Source organism: Loxodonta africana, chromosome 11 (genome assembly GCF_030014295.1).
Source record: "Loxodonta africana isolate mLoxAfr1 chromosome 11, mLoxAfr1.hap2, whole genome shotgun sequence".
Classification (NCBI taxonomy): Eukaryota; Metazoa; Chordata; class Mammalia; order Proboscidea; family Elephantidae; genus Loxodonta; species Loxodonta africana.
The window spans coordinates 5,413,322-5,428,353 of NC_087352.1; the positions used below are offsets into that span (position 1 = coordinate 5,413,322).

The 15,032-nt window shown below is 50.6% G+C and overlaps 1 protein-coding gene across 1 annotated transcript in view; it reads left to right on the forward strand.

The window, feature by feature from the left end:
• Positions 1-15,032, forward strand: part of SPTBN4 (spectrin beta, non-erythrocytic 4) — a 112,399-nt gene that overhangs the window by 86,600 nt on the left and 10,767 nt on the right. Inside the window, exons 20-26 of the mRNA XM_064293667.1 lie at positions 7,420-7,644; positions 8,516-8,605; positions 10,412-10,690; positions 10,782-10,912; positions 11,722-11,926; positions 12,743-13,123; positions 14,448-14,692. Of these exons, the coding sequence (XP_064149737.1) occupies positions 7,420-7,644; positions 8,516-8,605; positions 10,412-10,690; positions 10,782-10,912; positions 11,722-11,926; positions 12,743-13,123; positions 14,448-14,692 (1,556 nt within the window). The remainder of the gene's footprint in view (positions 1-7,419; positions 7,645-8,515; positions 8,606-10,411; positions 10,691-10,781; positions 10,913-11,721; positions 11,927-12,742; positions 13,124-14,447; positions 14,693-15,032) is intronic.

The window sequence follows — 15,032 nt, forward strand, 5'->3', positions numbered from 1 at the left end:
TCTTACCAAATTGCTTGCCCGAATTTTTATACCAATTAATGCTGTCTCCCCAGCAGGGAATGAGAGTACCTGTTTCCTCCCATCGTCGCCAAAACTTAGTATTGTCAGACTTTTTAGATTTTTCCCAGCCTGATGGATGGAAAGTGGGGTCCCACTGTGGTTTTTGCACCTGTGTTTTCTTGGGTGACTGGTGAACTCAGTGGAGCCCTGGTGGTGTAGTGTTAAGTGCTGCGGCTGCTAACCAAAAAGGTTAGCAGTTCAAATCCACCAGCTGCTCTTTGGTGAACTCGGCACCCTTGTATCTCTATATTGACCATTTAGGTCTCAGAAGGAGGACTTCGGGGCTCCTGTTCTGGCCAGGAGGCCCACGCACTCTCCCGACTCCCTTTCCAAAGGAAGGCACAGACTGTTCTCTCCATTGTTCAAGGAGAGGCTGAGGCCCAGAGGGGACAAGGGACTGGCCTGGGGCCACAGAGCAATGGGCATCAGACACAGACACAGACACAGATACACACACAGACACACACACACACAGACACACACACACGACTCCTGGGCCAGCAGAAGGAGCAGACAGACAGACAGACACACACAGACTCCTGGGCCCTCTCCCCAGCAGAGGGAGCCCGAGGCAGGGAGTGGGCCAGGCTCCCAGATGGCACCCAGCTGGGTCTTGGGAGCTGCCACTGGGGAAGGGGGGCCGCCTGAGAGCCCAGACCCTGGGTGTGTGTGTGCAGGAGGCGGGGGCTGGGAGGGGTGCTGGCTCTGTGTCTGGGTGTGTGGATGTATGTGAGATCCCTCTGCCTCTCAGCCCTTCTTCCCTTCCCTTCCTGCCTCTCTGCTTCTCTGAGCGTCTGTTAGTCTCTCTCCCCCATCTCTGCCTCTCTGGACCTTTCTTTCTGTCTTCGTTCTTCTGTCTCCATCTGCGTATATCTCTTTCTCTTCACTTCTCTCTGTCCTTTTCTCTCACTCTCTCTGTCTTCTTTTAATTTGTGTTCTCCATCTCTGCTGTCTTTTTTAAATTTGTGTTCTCCATCTTTTGATCTTCCCTTGCTTTTGGGATTCCCCTAGCGTCCCCCTCGTGTCCTCCCTCTTGATCCCCACCCGGCTGCTGCAGCAGGCTCCCACCACCCATGCCCAGGTCACGTCACCCAGAGTCCCCTCCCAGGGTCTCCCATTCAACTGCCTTCCTGGTGGAGGAGCCAGATGGTGGCACCCCAAGACACCCCCACCACCACTTTCCTCTGCCCTCAGGGTCTCGCTAGCTGGGAGTGTGTGTGTGTGTGTGTGTGTGTGTGTGTGTGTGTGTGTGTAGGGGGAGCTGGTCTCCTACCATCTGAGGGGGACCAGCCAGAGAAAAAATGCTGGAGACTGAGTCTCTGGGGGCTGCTCACCACCCACCCCACCCGAGCAAGGATCTTTCCCTGGACAAGGAAAAAGCCCCCTCCTTCCCTTTTCCTTCTCTGTGCAGCCTTTCTTTTTCCAGCTCAGCATGGCCTGGGAAAGAGTCCAGATTCAGGAGCTGCAGAGTCTGCAGCTTGAATCCCACACCACTGCTGTGTGGCCCAGGACAAGTGAGCCCACCTTTCTGAGCCTCAGTGTCCCCAGTTGTAGAGGGGCAGAGTGACTGAGAGCTTGGGTTTTGTGGTCATGTGGTCCTGGGCTCAAATCCTGATTCTGGCAGTTTTCACTCTAGGCCAGTGACTGCTCCTCTCTGAGCCTCGGTTTCACCAGCTAGGAAATGGGAAGGCATTGAACAACAAAGCGGCTCAGAGCAGGAATCAGGTCAACCTGGGGCCGGGGCTGGCTCTGCCACTGCCTGAGGTGGGGCATGTGGCCAGTGCCTGACGTTGTTTTGGAAGTGGGTTCCTTTTTTTTTTTTTTTTAATCTTTGATGTCTTTTTTAAAAATTGAGATCTAATTCCCATAACATAAAATTCACCATTTTAAAATGTAATGGTTTTTAATATATTCACAGGAGTGAATGACCATCACTACTATCTGATTCCAGCACATTTCCATCACCCCAGAAAGAACCTCAAACCCAATAGCAGCCATTCCCCATTTCCTCCCCTCCTCCAGCCCTAGGCAACCACTAACCTACTTTCTGTCTCTGTGGATTTGCCCAACGTAGACATTTCCTATAAATGGAATCATATAGTATGGGGTCCTTTGTGTCTGGCTTCTTTCATTTAACACCATGTCTTCAAGGGCCATCTGTGTTGGAGCCTGTATCAGGACTTCATGGCTCCTCTGGTTTAATATTTAAAGCTAGTTTAAATTTTTTTTTTTTAATTTTGTGTTTAGTAGTGCCCAGCCAGGAGAAGTAAGATAGCACAGTGACAAATTCACTGGCCAAGTTCAGTGTGCATTCATGGAGCACCTGCTTCGTACCAGGCACTGGGATGCAGCGTGCACGAAACAGACACCCCTGTCTTCTTCACTGACCTCGTGTGTTGCCGTGAGCCCTAAATGCATTAACCTTTGTCAGGTGCTTAGAGCAGTGCCTGGCACGCAGCAAACTCTCAGGATGTGGTCTTACACTGGGATTATTCTTACCATGTGGCAAGGGCTTCAAACAGAACTGTATAATGTGAAGAGCTGGGTAACGTGAAAAGCAAAGTCTTCCTCCCCCTTCACACACAGGGCCCCGCTCTCCAGAGGCGGAGCCTCTCTTAGCAGTTCCTTCTCTGCTCTTCTAGAAGCATTCCATGGGCACACACCCATACAGGTGACAGACATACCCCGCTGAAACTTGCCTTTGGACAAAGCAGCCTGGACATCCTTCCTTGTCGGCATACGTGAATGTACTCTGTTCTTTGAAACTGTTGCGTGGTGTGACTTGACAGTCTTTTATTAACCAGCCTTCTATTGAGAGGCCTGTGGGCTGCCTCCAGGCTTCTGCTAGTATAACTTAATGCCGCAACAGACGTCTCTGTCCAGATATATCTGGGCCCATGGGCAAATGTTTCTGTAGAAAATCGTCCTCAAAGTAAAATGTCTGGGCCAAAAGTATATGCATTAAAATATTTGATAAATATTGCCAAGTATTTCCTGAAAAGGCAGTGGACACATCTGCCCAGTCACAGTGCCCATCTGCCTGTATGTTCACCATCTAGGTGTTACCAAGCTTTTGCGTCTCTGCTAATCTAAGAGGTGAAAGATACTGTCTTGTAGTTATTTTAACTTGCATTTTCCTTAGAGCTGAGGGATACTGAATTTTTTTTTATCGTGGCAAAAACATACGTAATAAAACATACGCCATCTCAGTCATTTCTACCCGTACAATTCAGTGATACTGATCACATTCGTCATGTTGTGCGACCATCCTTTCTGTCCTTTTCAAAATCATTCTACCACCATTAACATAACCTTAATGCTTCCCAAGCATAAACTTTCCATCCCACTCCCTCCCTCCCACCCTTGGTAACCACTGATAATCCTTGGTTTCTGTACCTGTGCTTATTATTTCTTATAAGTGACATCACACAGTATTTTGTCCTTTTGCCACTGACTTATTTCACCCAGCATGATGTTTTCAAAGTTCATACATGTTACGGCACGCTTCAGGACTTCATTTCTCTTTACGGCTGAGTAGTCTTGCATCGTGTGCACGTACTGCATTTTGTTTATCCATTCATCTGTTGAAAGACATTTCGGTTATTTCCACCTTTTGGCTATTGTGAAAAGTACTGCAATGAACAGGAGTGAACATTGGGGTACAGATTCTGTTTGCGTTCTGCTTTCACTTCTTTCGGGTATCTACCTAGGACTGGGATTGCTGGGCGTCTTTTTTTGTTGTTATTATTATATCGAGGGTTCATCCAGCCTCCATGGCTCCAGAAAGTCTGGATTCCATGAGAATTTGAAGTTTTGCTGAACATCTTTTTCATAGCCATTTGTACTTCTTTTCTATATCCTTTGCCCATGTTTGGCAGGAAAGATACACATTAAATTGGGTATTGAAATTCTGTGGCATTTTTATAGAAGACTGTTGGCCCCTGGAATTATTCCATCTCAGGTGAGATGCTCACTAACTGGAGATGCCGTGGGGGGATCACATCTTTCAGTGGGGAGCTGGAACATGTAATCTTGACATTTCAGATCGTGCTTAAGAGCTTCCTGAATTCTATGCCATTCTGATCTTTCTACACGTTACTACACTGATTTTGGAGACAGAAGAGTCTTTGCGAAGGAGTTTCTGGGTTCTGGGATGACATTTTTTTATTTCTGCAACTTGTAACTGTGCCTTATTTATCTCCATCTTACCTGGCTTTAACTTGTTATAAGTTTAGATTTTGACCCATTTTTATGACCCCTAGAGATTGTAAGGAGTTCCTGGGTGGTGCAAATGGTTATCATTCTCAGCTGCTAACTGGAAGGGTGGAGGCTGGAGTCTACCCAGAGGCATCTCGGAAGAAGGGCCTGGTGATCCACTGCCAAAAAGTCAGCCACTGAAAACCCTGTGGAGCACAGCTCTACTCTGACACACGTGGGGTCACCATGAGTCAGCATCAACTCCACAGCGACTGGCTACAACTGGTTAGAGATTGTAAACTGTATCTGTTGAGACTCTTTGAGGTGCAGTTCATAGAACCCCAACCCAAACTGACTTAGGCTACAAGGGGAATTTATTGGCTCACAAAGCTGAAAAATCCAGGGAGTGTGCAGCTCCTGTGTGGCTGGATCAAAGTACGTCCTCAGGCATCTGTGTCACCATCTCTGGGCCTGGCCTTTCTTTGTGTTGGCTTTTTTGTCTGAGAACCTCTTCCCTTGCGGTGGCAAGCTGGCCCCCAGTGCCCCAGACCTACATCCTACCAGTTTAGGACTCCTACTCTTCTGTGTATGTACATTTTTCCAGAAAAAATGGGAAGGATTTTCATGGATCAGGTCATCTGCCCATCCCTGACCCAATCCCTGTGCCCAGGGTGATTCAGTGTTCTCATTGGCCAGGCCTGAGTCACATGACCACCCTTGGAACTCTGGGTTTTATCAGACCCTCAGGAAGCAAGAGGGGTTTTCATTGGCTCAGTTTAGATCACATGATCATACCTGACCCAATCCCTGTGGCGCGGGTGATTTCAGTGTTCTGATTGGCTGGACTTGGGTCACGTGGCAACTTTTGGACCTCTGGGTTTTACTGGGCCCTCAGGAATCTCAGGATTTGAGAGAGGGCCGTGTGGTTGCTGGGCAGGTACAATAGCAGGTCTGGACTGCAGGGAGGTTGGGCGGGCCTTGTGGTTGCTGGGCAGGTAAAAGAACAGGTGGGCACTGCAGAAGCTTGGAACAAAAGTCTTGACTTAGTTCTTGAGTTTTGGCGTGCAGTCACTTGCCACAATGTGTTACCACTTCATTTCATTATTGTTATTTTGTTTTCTTCTCTACTGACTTTCCCCCATCTGTTTAGAATCACACACAAAAAAACACATAAATATATTATTTTGGTAAAAAATCTAACTAAAGTAAAATGAATGTCTGCCTTCAACCAGCCTCCCAATCCCACACCCCAAAGGGAACTTCAACTGTTACATGGTACATCTCCTTCTTGACCCCTCTCTATGTATCTGCAATTGTACTTATATGGATTTTTAAAAATGTTTTATATGTTTCTCTCTTTTTTTTTTTTTTTTACTTTTTGAATGAATATATTTTCATGGCTCAGACATCAGAAACCATATTAAAGAATCCTAAATGAAAAGTCATCTCAATGTTTCTCATTCACTAAGTTCACACACCCCAATAGGTACCACCTGTTATTAATTTCTTGTTCACGCCAGGGAATTTTTATGAATGTGGAATCTAGTACAAATAATATACTCATCTGTAGATTCTAAATCACCTTTTTCTCTTAACGGTAAGTCTTGGCCATTATTCCATACTGGTGTGGATTCGTTTAACTACTTAAATCTTGATGGGCATTGAAGTCATCTCCTGCTTTTTCCCATCACAAAATCTGCTACAATGAACATCCTTGGACAGACATCATTGTGCATGTGTTCCAGTATTTCTTTAGGATATATTCCTCGAAGTGGAAGTGAAAGTGCTGGACTAAAGAATACGTCCGTTTCACATTTTGATGGGACCTGCCAAACTGCATTCCAAGAAGGCTCTACCAGTTTACACCACCACCAACAGTGGCTGAGTGTGTCCAACTCCCAGCATCTTTGCCAACACTAGACATTACCAGTCTTTTAAATTTTTGCCAATCTAATGGATAGATTTGCGTTTTCTTGCTGAGTAATGAGTCTGAACATCTTTTCATATGCTTGTTTCTTCTTCTGTGTGTTGCCTGTTCACATCTGATGCCCATTTCTCTTCTAGGCAGTCTTTTTTTCTTGTTGATGGCATTCCTTCATGCATTTAACAAATAATAATTGAATTATGTGCCAGACACTACTCCAGGCACTTGGGAATATGGCAGTGAACGTAAGACAGCCCCTGACCTCAAGGAGCTCAAGACCTAGCGGGAGGAAATCAATAAAAAGCACACAACTAAAAACAGTTGTACAATGGTGGCAAATGCTATGAAAACAAAGGAAGTAGAATAAACGGGGAATTATGAATTGTTAAAGAAGTGAGTTCCTTGTTCTGATCTGTATCACATATTTTTCCAGTATGTCATTTGCCTTTTAACACCATTATGAAATTTTGGTTGATGCAGACGTATTTTTATTTTTATGGGCTCAAATTTATACTCTTTCCCTTTATGGTTTTTATGTTTGGAAAGGTTCCCTACATCCCAAGATTCTAAAAATACTCAGATTTTTCTTCTGATGCCTTATGGATTTATTCCATTTAAGTGGTTCATCCATCTGGAATTGTTTTCAATGTAAAGGCAGAGAAAGAGACGCAGCCAACTGGCTAGCCAGTTGGTTCATGACCGTTGAAATGATATCTATAAAATAATGGGAATTCTCATATATTTAGGTCCACTTTTGCAGTTTCCAATCTCTATGGCCTATCAAACATTTGAGGCATTGTAGCTTTGTGTTTTATTTTGACCTCTGGATAGGCTGATCCTTTGGCCAAATTAACCTCTCTGAGCCTCGGTTTCCTCCTCTGTAAAACAGGATTGATAACACCAACCTTGAAGGGTCTTTCTGAGAATTAGTAAGTAAATGGACTGTTTTAGTTCAGGGGGTCAGGTAAGCCTCTTTGAAAAGGTGGTATCTGAGCTAAAATCTGATTGACAAGGAAGTGCATGCCTGGCAGAAGGAACAGCAAGGGCAAAGGCACTGGGGCAAGTAGTGGCTTAGTGTGATTAATGAGGAGGGTAGCGCTCTGGAGGGGATGGAGCAAGGGGGGAGTGGAATGATGAGACTCGGTGAGGAGTTTGGCTGTCACCATAAGGGGACTGGAGAGTCCCAGCAGGCTAGGGAGGGAAGGTGGGACCCGCTGACCCTGCCCCTGTCCTCACAGTCGATGGAGTCACAGGTGGAGGAGTGGTACCGCGAGGTGGGAGAGTTGCAGGCGCAGACCGCTGCGCTGCCGCTGGAGCCGGCGAGCAAGGAGCTGGTAGGCGAGCGGCAGAACGCGGTGGGCGAGCGCCTGGTGCGCCTGCTCGAGCCGCTGCAGGAGCGCCGCCGCCTGCTGCTCGCCTCCAAGGAGCTGCACCAGGTGGCGCACGACCTGGACGACGAACTAGTGAGGACCAGCAGGGGATACGGGACACGGGAGGGGGTGGCAGGAGAGTGGGGCGGGGCGTGAGACCGGGGGCGGGGGCCAGGGGACTTGGCAGCTGCGAAGATGCAGGTGGCTGAGACGCACCCACTGATACGCTGGTAGAATCATTTGGTCCTTCATTTATTCATTCACGCTTTCCTTCCTTCACTTTTACTGCCATTCCCTCAATCATTTTCACTCATTGACTTTCTCGTGAAGTCACTCATTTATCATTCGTCTTTTATTCCTTCCTTCATTCACTCATTTATTTGCTCGTTCATCCACTCATTTATTCATTTCAGTCACTCACTTTCTGATTTGCTCATTCATTTGTTCACACTAATTTTCTCACTTGCTAGATCATTCAGGGCCCAGCCTTTTGCTTGGATGATGCTGGGCCAAGGAATGACCAAGCCAGAGCCAGTTCCTGCCCACAGAAGGCTCAGAGTCCAATGGGGGAGAAGACTCGTCCCCAGACAGCGACGACCTAGGGTGGTTAGGGCTGTGGTGGGGGAGGCTAGGGAGCTGTGGAAGCCTGAGGAGGCAACTGGCCAAGGCTGGAAGTCAGGGAGGGCTTCATGGAGGAGGGGCCATCCAAGCTGAAACCTGAAGGAACAGTACAAGAGAGCCAGGTTGAGTGAATAGGAAGCGAGGCCTGCATGTGCAAAGGCCAGAGGTGAACATGATCCTGGGCCAAGTGCAGAGGGCAAGACAGAGCAGGTAAAAGAGGAGGCTGAAGATGTGACCAGGCCCTGGGGGTTAGATGCTGTGCAAGGAGCTTAGCATTTATTGGGATGCAGAGGTTCTTGGGGGCAGGCGTTCTCCCCTGACCTGTTCCCTGTGTCCTCTGCAGGCCTGGGTCCAGGAGCGGCTGCCACTGGCCATGCAGACAGAGCGAGGCAACGGCTTGCAGGCTGTGCAGCAGCACATGAAAAAGAACCAGGTGAGCAGGGCCAGGGAGAGGGAGTGGGCTGGGACACACTTGACCCAAGGGAGAAAACACAGCTCAAAGCGGTTAAAGCCTGAAAAGGGATCGCATTGTAATAGAAAGGAGCTGTACGTGGACAGCAGGTACAGCTACATCGGGATGTATCTATGCTATCTTCATGCGTCTCTCAGCTGGTTTTTTTTTTTTTTTTTTTTTTTTTCCCCTGTTAGCTCTGTCCCCAGGCCTTCTGGTAGGAGAGGTCTCCAGCAGTGTCTGGTTTATATTCTACCAGCAAGATAAGAAAGGCTCCCCCCTCAATAATTTCAGCAGTAGTCGTAGCAGTGACTCTCATTGGCTCAACTTGAGTCACATGCCTGTCGCTGAACCAATCATGGTGGCCAGGGATTTGGACTGCTCTGATTGGCCTGTCCTGCACTAAGGGCCCACTCCTGAATCCTGCTGGCCTTAATTTAATTGGCTGGGCAGAGGTGTGGAGCCCCCAAGGGCCCAGTGGTGAGAGCTCAGGCTGCTAGGTTGGCAGTTCCAGTCCACGAGCTGTTCCTTGGAAACACTATAGGACAGTTCTGCTCTGTCCTACAGCCTTGCTATGAGTTGGAACCAACAGCACACAACAAAAATAGTATTGATCGAGCACTTACTGTGTACCAGGCTTGATGTGGTTTATCTAACAACAAACGTGCAAGCTAGGTATTAGCAGGCCATCACTAGCCATGTGACTTTGGCAAGTTTCTCACCTTCTCTGTGCCTCGGTTTTCTCATTTGTAAAATGGGTGTAATAATGATGTCTGGCTCCTGGGGCTGTACTGAGAAGCAGATGAGTGGCTACATAATGTAAAGCCCATACTTGGCAAAGCTCCTGGCAGGTAGCAGGCACTCAGTAAGTACTGGTTGTTACTATCATCCCCATTTACTGGTTAAGGAAACTGAGGCACAGAGAGGTTAAGTAAGACACTCAGCAAGTTACAGAGGTGGATGAGGGAATCTTCTGGGCCAATAGAAGTGTTCTATATCTTGAACACATCTGTCTTAGAAGAAGTACAACTAGTGTGCTCCTTAGAAGCAAGGATGGCTAGACTGCGTCTTACATACTTTGGACGCGTTATCAGGAGGGATCAGACCCTGGAGAAGGACACCATGCTTGGGAAGGTGGAGGGTCAGCAAGAAGAGAAACCCCCTCAACGAGATGGATTAACACAGTGGCTGCAACAGTGGGCTCAAGCATAACAACGATTGTGTGCATGACACAGGACCGGGCAGTGTTTTGTTCTGTTGTACCTAGGGTCGCTGTGAGTGGGAAACAACTCTACAGCACCTAACAACAACATATCTTGATCTAGATAGTGGTTACACGGGTGGTAAAAATGTGTCACATTTTACACCTAAGAGTCAGTCGAGCATGTTTCCATGTGTAAAGGATACCTCAACTGAAAAAAGAAGTTACAGAGCTGGGGTTTTAATCTAAACTGCCCGATTCTCAGGCCTACATACATGTAAACTGTTAGGTCACCCAAGATTTGCCCAGTGTCTTGGTCTGGAGTGTAGTCTCTGGAGCCAGCGTTCTGACCTGAGTTCAAATCCTGTCACCCTTTAGTACTCCCCTTGTTCTTGGGCAACTTCACCTGTCTCACCTGCAAGGTGGGGATATGAGTGGGTGAGTCACGGCGAAAACGTGCCATGGTGCCTGACACATGCTAAACGATCTGAGTAAGGGTGTTTGCTTAGCTCTGTGTGCCACGCCTGACGCGGAGGCACGCGGGGTCTTGCCCGGCCTCTGAGCCACCCATATCCCCTCGCCCCCAGGGCCTGCGGCGGGAGATCCAGGCTCACGGGCCGCGCCTGGAGGAGGTGCTGGAGCGCGCGGGCGCCCTGGCATCGCTGCGCAGCCCGGAGGCAGAGGCCGTGCGCAGCGGCCTGGAGCAGCTGCGGGGCGCCTGGGTCGGCCTGCGGGAGGCGACCGAGCGGCGTCAGCAGGCACTGGACGCCGCCTTCCAGGTGGAACAATACTACTTCGACATGGCCGAGGTGGAGGCGTGGCTAGGCGAGCAGGAGCTGCTCATGATGAGTGAGGACAAGGGCAAGGTGCGCCCGGGCTGGGGGTACGGGGGGCCTGGGGGCACCGGAGCCCGGGGCCGGCAGCTACCCCCTCATCGCGGGCGACGTGTGCCCCCAGGACGAACAAAGCACCCTGCAGCTGCTCAAGAAGCACCTGCAGCTGGAGCAGGGCGTGGAGAACTACGAGGAAAGCATCGCGCAGCTGTCGCGCCAGTGCCGGGCGCTGCTGGAGATGGGACACCCGGACAGGTGGGCGGGGCCTGGGTGGGCGGGGCCGGAGCCGGGACTGAAGGGACAGGGCTTGGCCGGGCCTCAGGGAGCGGTAGAGCAGGGGCTGGAGCCACGCTGTTGGAAATTAGGGCAGGGCCAGAACTGGACAGTGAATGGGAGGGGGCCTCGTGGCTGCAAGTCAGACTCCTCAGATTCTGGCATGCGGGCTGGATCGGGGAGGAGGGGGCACTGTCCAGGGATGCTTGGGAGGGTGGGGCCAGGAGCTCAACACAGGAAAGGGTCCTCTTCTCATTGTCTGCGAGAACAGAGAAGCCTGGGCCTCCGAGATTGGGTATGGGGGCTGGGGCCGCCCCACCTGTGGTCAAGAGTATGGGGGGCACCTGGAACCTCTGGGAGCCTTGGACCAGAACTGGGATCTGAGAGGGTGCACAGGGCGGACTTCGGTCTGCGGGAGACCCAGGAGCAGAGGCTGGGCACAGGAGGAGGGGTGGGTCAGACAGAACCGGGAGCCCCATGCAGGTCACTGGAGGGGGGGTGTGGGGCACAGGTGGAGAGAGATGGAGGCTGGGGACCGAGCTTATCAAACTCGGGGAGCAGAGCTTTCCCTGGGTGTTGGGCAAACTGAATGTGAGCCTTGGAAAGCAGAGTCCATCCTGAAAGAATCTGAGGGAACAGGACCCTGACTAGAAGGTTTAAAGGAAAATAGCTCTGCCCTGGTGGGGGGAGGGGATTGAGGGACATGGCCCTGCCCTGGGGGGGCACCAGGGGGACTCAGCCTTACCCTGGGAGTCTCAGGCTCCATCCTTGTCCCTCCCTGTACCCCTCAGTGAGCAGATCAGCCGGCGACAGTCTCAGGTGGACCGCCTGTATGTGGCGCTCAAGGAGCTGGGTGAGGAGCGCCGCGTGGGCCTGGAGCAGCAGTACTGGCTGTACCAGCTCAGCCGCCAGGTGGATGAGCTGGAGCATTGGATCGCTGAGAAGGAGGTGGTGGCCGGCTCACCCGAGCTCGGCCAGGACTTTGAGCATGTCACGGTGAGCGTCCTTAGTAACAATAATGCCAGCCGCCGCTGTGTATGCTATGAAGGCTGTCTGGGCCTCAGTTTCTCCATCCATAATATGAGGATAATAATAGCATCCACTTCAAGGCTCTGCTGTGAGACAAGTGAGTTAATGTAGTGTAAAGGGCTTCAGAGGTCCCGGGTGACACAAATGGTTTGCACTTGACTACTAACCTAAAGGTCGGTGATTCGAACCCACCCAGCGGTGCCTCAGAAGAAAGGCCTGGCAATCTTCTTTAAAGATTACAGCCAAGAAAAGCCTGTGGAGTAGTTCTACTCTGTAACACATAGGGTCGCCATGAGTTGGAATCAGCTCCATGTCACAGGGTTAGGTTGGCTTTTTAAAAAGTGCTCAGGACAGTGCCTGACACACACAGTGCCTAACAGTAAATGTTAGTTATTATTGTTGTTGTTACTTGTTAAGTGCCATCCAGCTGATTCTGACTCAGAGCGGCCCTATATACAACAGAATGAAACACTGCCTGATCCTGTGCCATCCTCACAATCGTTGCTGTGCTTGAGCCCATTGTTGGAGCCACTGCATCAGTCCATCTCGTTGAGGGTCTCCCTCTCTTTCGCTGACCCTGTACATTACCAAGCATGATGTCCTTCTCCAGGAGCTGGTCTCTGCTATTATTGCTGCTGTATCCCTACAGTGTTAGATATTATTTTTATTATGGGTGTTGTTATTGTTGTTGTTATTACTCTTACATGCCACAGGATGGCAGGTTGGGGAGACTGGCAGATGCGGCACCTTTGCCCCATGTGTGTCCCCTGCTTCTGGTGGCAGGTGCTGCAGGAGAAGTTCTCCGAGTTTGCCAGCGAGACAGGCACGGCAGGGCGGGAACGGCTGGCCGCAGTGAACCAGATGGTGGATGAGCTGATCGAGTGTGGCCACACCGCGGCGGCCACCATGGCTGAGTGGAAGGACGGGCTGAACGAGGCCTGGGCCGAGCTGCTGGAGCTCATGGGCACGCGGGCCCAGCTGTTGGCTGCCTCCCGAGAGCTGCATAAGTTCTTCAGCGACGCCCGTGAGCTTCAGGGACAGATAGAGGAGAAGCGGAGGCGACTGCCCCGCCTGACCGCCCCACCTGAGCCGAGACCCAGCGCCAGCTCCATGCAGCGGACCCTGCGCGCCTTTGAGCACGACCTGCAGCTCCTTGTGTCCCAGGTGGGGTGGTGGCAGCCATGATGGGCAGGTGGTAGGGCCTGGGCAGGGTGACTGGGGGATGTGGGCACCGGAGCAGGTGGGAATTAGGCAATGGGACAGATTAAAAAAAAAGAAAAAAACAGGCCACGAAACAGGAAGAAATTGGATGACGGGCAGGTCAGAAATGAACTGATTGCCTGGTACCAAGAAATTAGTCAGTGGGCAGAATATAAGCAGTAGTTCGGTTAGAAATGAGACATGATTTCAGTTGGAGATTGGGCTCTGGTTCTCCTAGAACCTGAGAATGGAATCACGTAAGTCCAGGTGGAGGCTGTAAAGGGAACTGCAGGAGGGCTCAGAGAAGTTTGGCTGTGGGGCAGACAGAAATGAGACTGCGGCTCTCTGATAAAAGTCAGTTGAGTTTTCCAAAAGAAATTCGATGGGGGTGGCTTCAGTGGAAATGGCCACAGAGCTAACAGAAGTCAGGCAGCGGGTCCGATAGGACTTGGGAGGGGGGCCTGAGAAATCCGATGGAGATGAAGCTGTGGGTCCAGCAGCAGAGCTGAAGGAATTGGCCTGCAGGTTTAACAGAAGGTATATAGAAACTGGATGGGTATCTTTATATAAACCATGTAGATGTCTGTTAGAAGCTGACCTGAGAGATTGAGAGTGACTGATTGGGTCTGACAGAAGGCGGGGTGGTCACTCTGAAAGAAATCGGGTGATTGAGCCAATAGAAAGTGAGCGGAGGGTCTAATAGACCTTGTACAGCAGAACCAGTAGAAACCAGGCAGGCAGGCAGTGTGATAGTAATTGAACAGTCATTCTGAAGGCAATTGGGCAGTAGGTAGTGAGTCTGAAACAAATTGAGTGGAAAAAAAAATCGAGCAGTGGGTCTAACCAATATCAGGGTGGGGAGTTTTATGAAAGAAATCAGAAGATCGGTTTGAAACTAGGTAGAGTTGGGCTTGGGAAAAAAGTGAGGTATAGAAATAGAGCCCTATTAGCAAAAGAAATCAGGCAGTAGATGAAAAGAAAGCTGGTAGTAGGTCTAAAGGAAGTCAGGAAGCAGGCAAGTCCAAGAAAAACCAGGCAGCAGACATGAAAGATGGCTGGTAGTGGGTCTTTCCAAGAAGTCACTTGAAGAGAGCTGGTAAAAGAAGTCAGAAGACAAAAGAATCAAAGAGAAATCAGGCAGCGGACATGAGGGCAATCTGGTTGTGAGATCCCAGGAACCAGGCTCCTTACATCCTGTGGCTCTGCAGCCAGCCAGCAGGTGGGGGAAAGGGAGGGTGGAGCCCGGGCCACGTGGAGGGCCGGCACCTGACCCTGGCATGCCCCTCAGGTGCGGCAGCTGCAGGAGGGGGCAGCCCAGCTCCGGACGGTGTATGCAGGCGAGCACGCCGAGGCCATCGCCAGCCAGGAGCAGGAGGTGCTGCAGGGCTGGAAGGAGCTGCTGGCAGCCTGCGAGGACGCCCGCCTGCACGTCAGCTCCACGGCCGATGCCCTGCGCTTCCACAGCCAAGCCCGCGACCTGCTCTCCTGGATGGACGGCATCGCCGGCCAGATTGGGGCAGCCGACAAGCCCAGGTGCCCCTCACCCCACCGCGGGCTTCCTACCTGCCTCTGGGTGGCCTCCCCCAGCCCATCAACAGCACCCTTACTGTAAGAAATCACAACGGCCAATCCCTGTTTGGCACCTGTGAGCCATCGCGCCAGTGGCAACTTTGTATGCTATTAAGATTCTCTGGGCCTCAGTTTCCCCAGCCCCATGCCAGGCACTGTTTGAAGTAAGTGCTTTGTGTGTATTAAAACTTCTCAATTCGGGCACTAGGGGCTCAGCGTGCTACAGCTGCTAACCAAAATGTCGGCAGTTCGAATCCACTGGGTACTCCTTGGAAACTCTTTGGGGGCAGTCCTACTCTGTCCT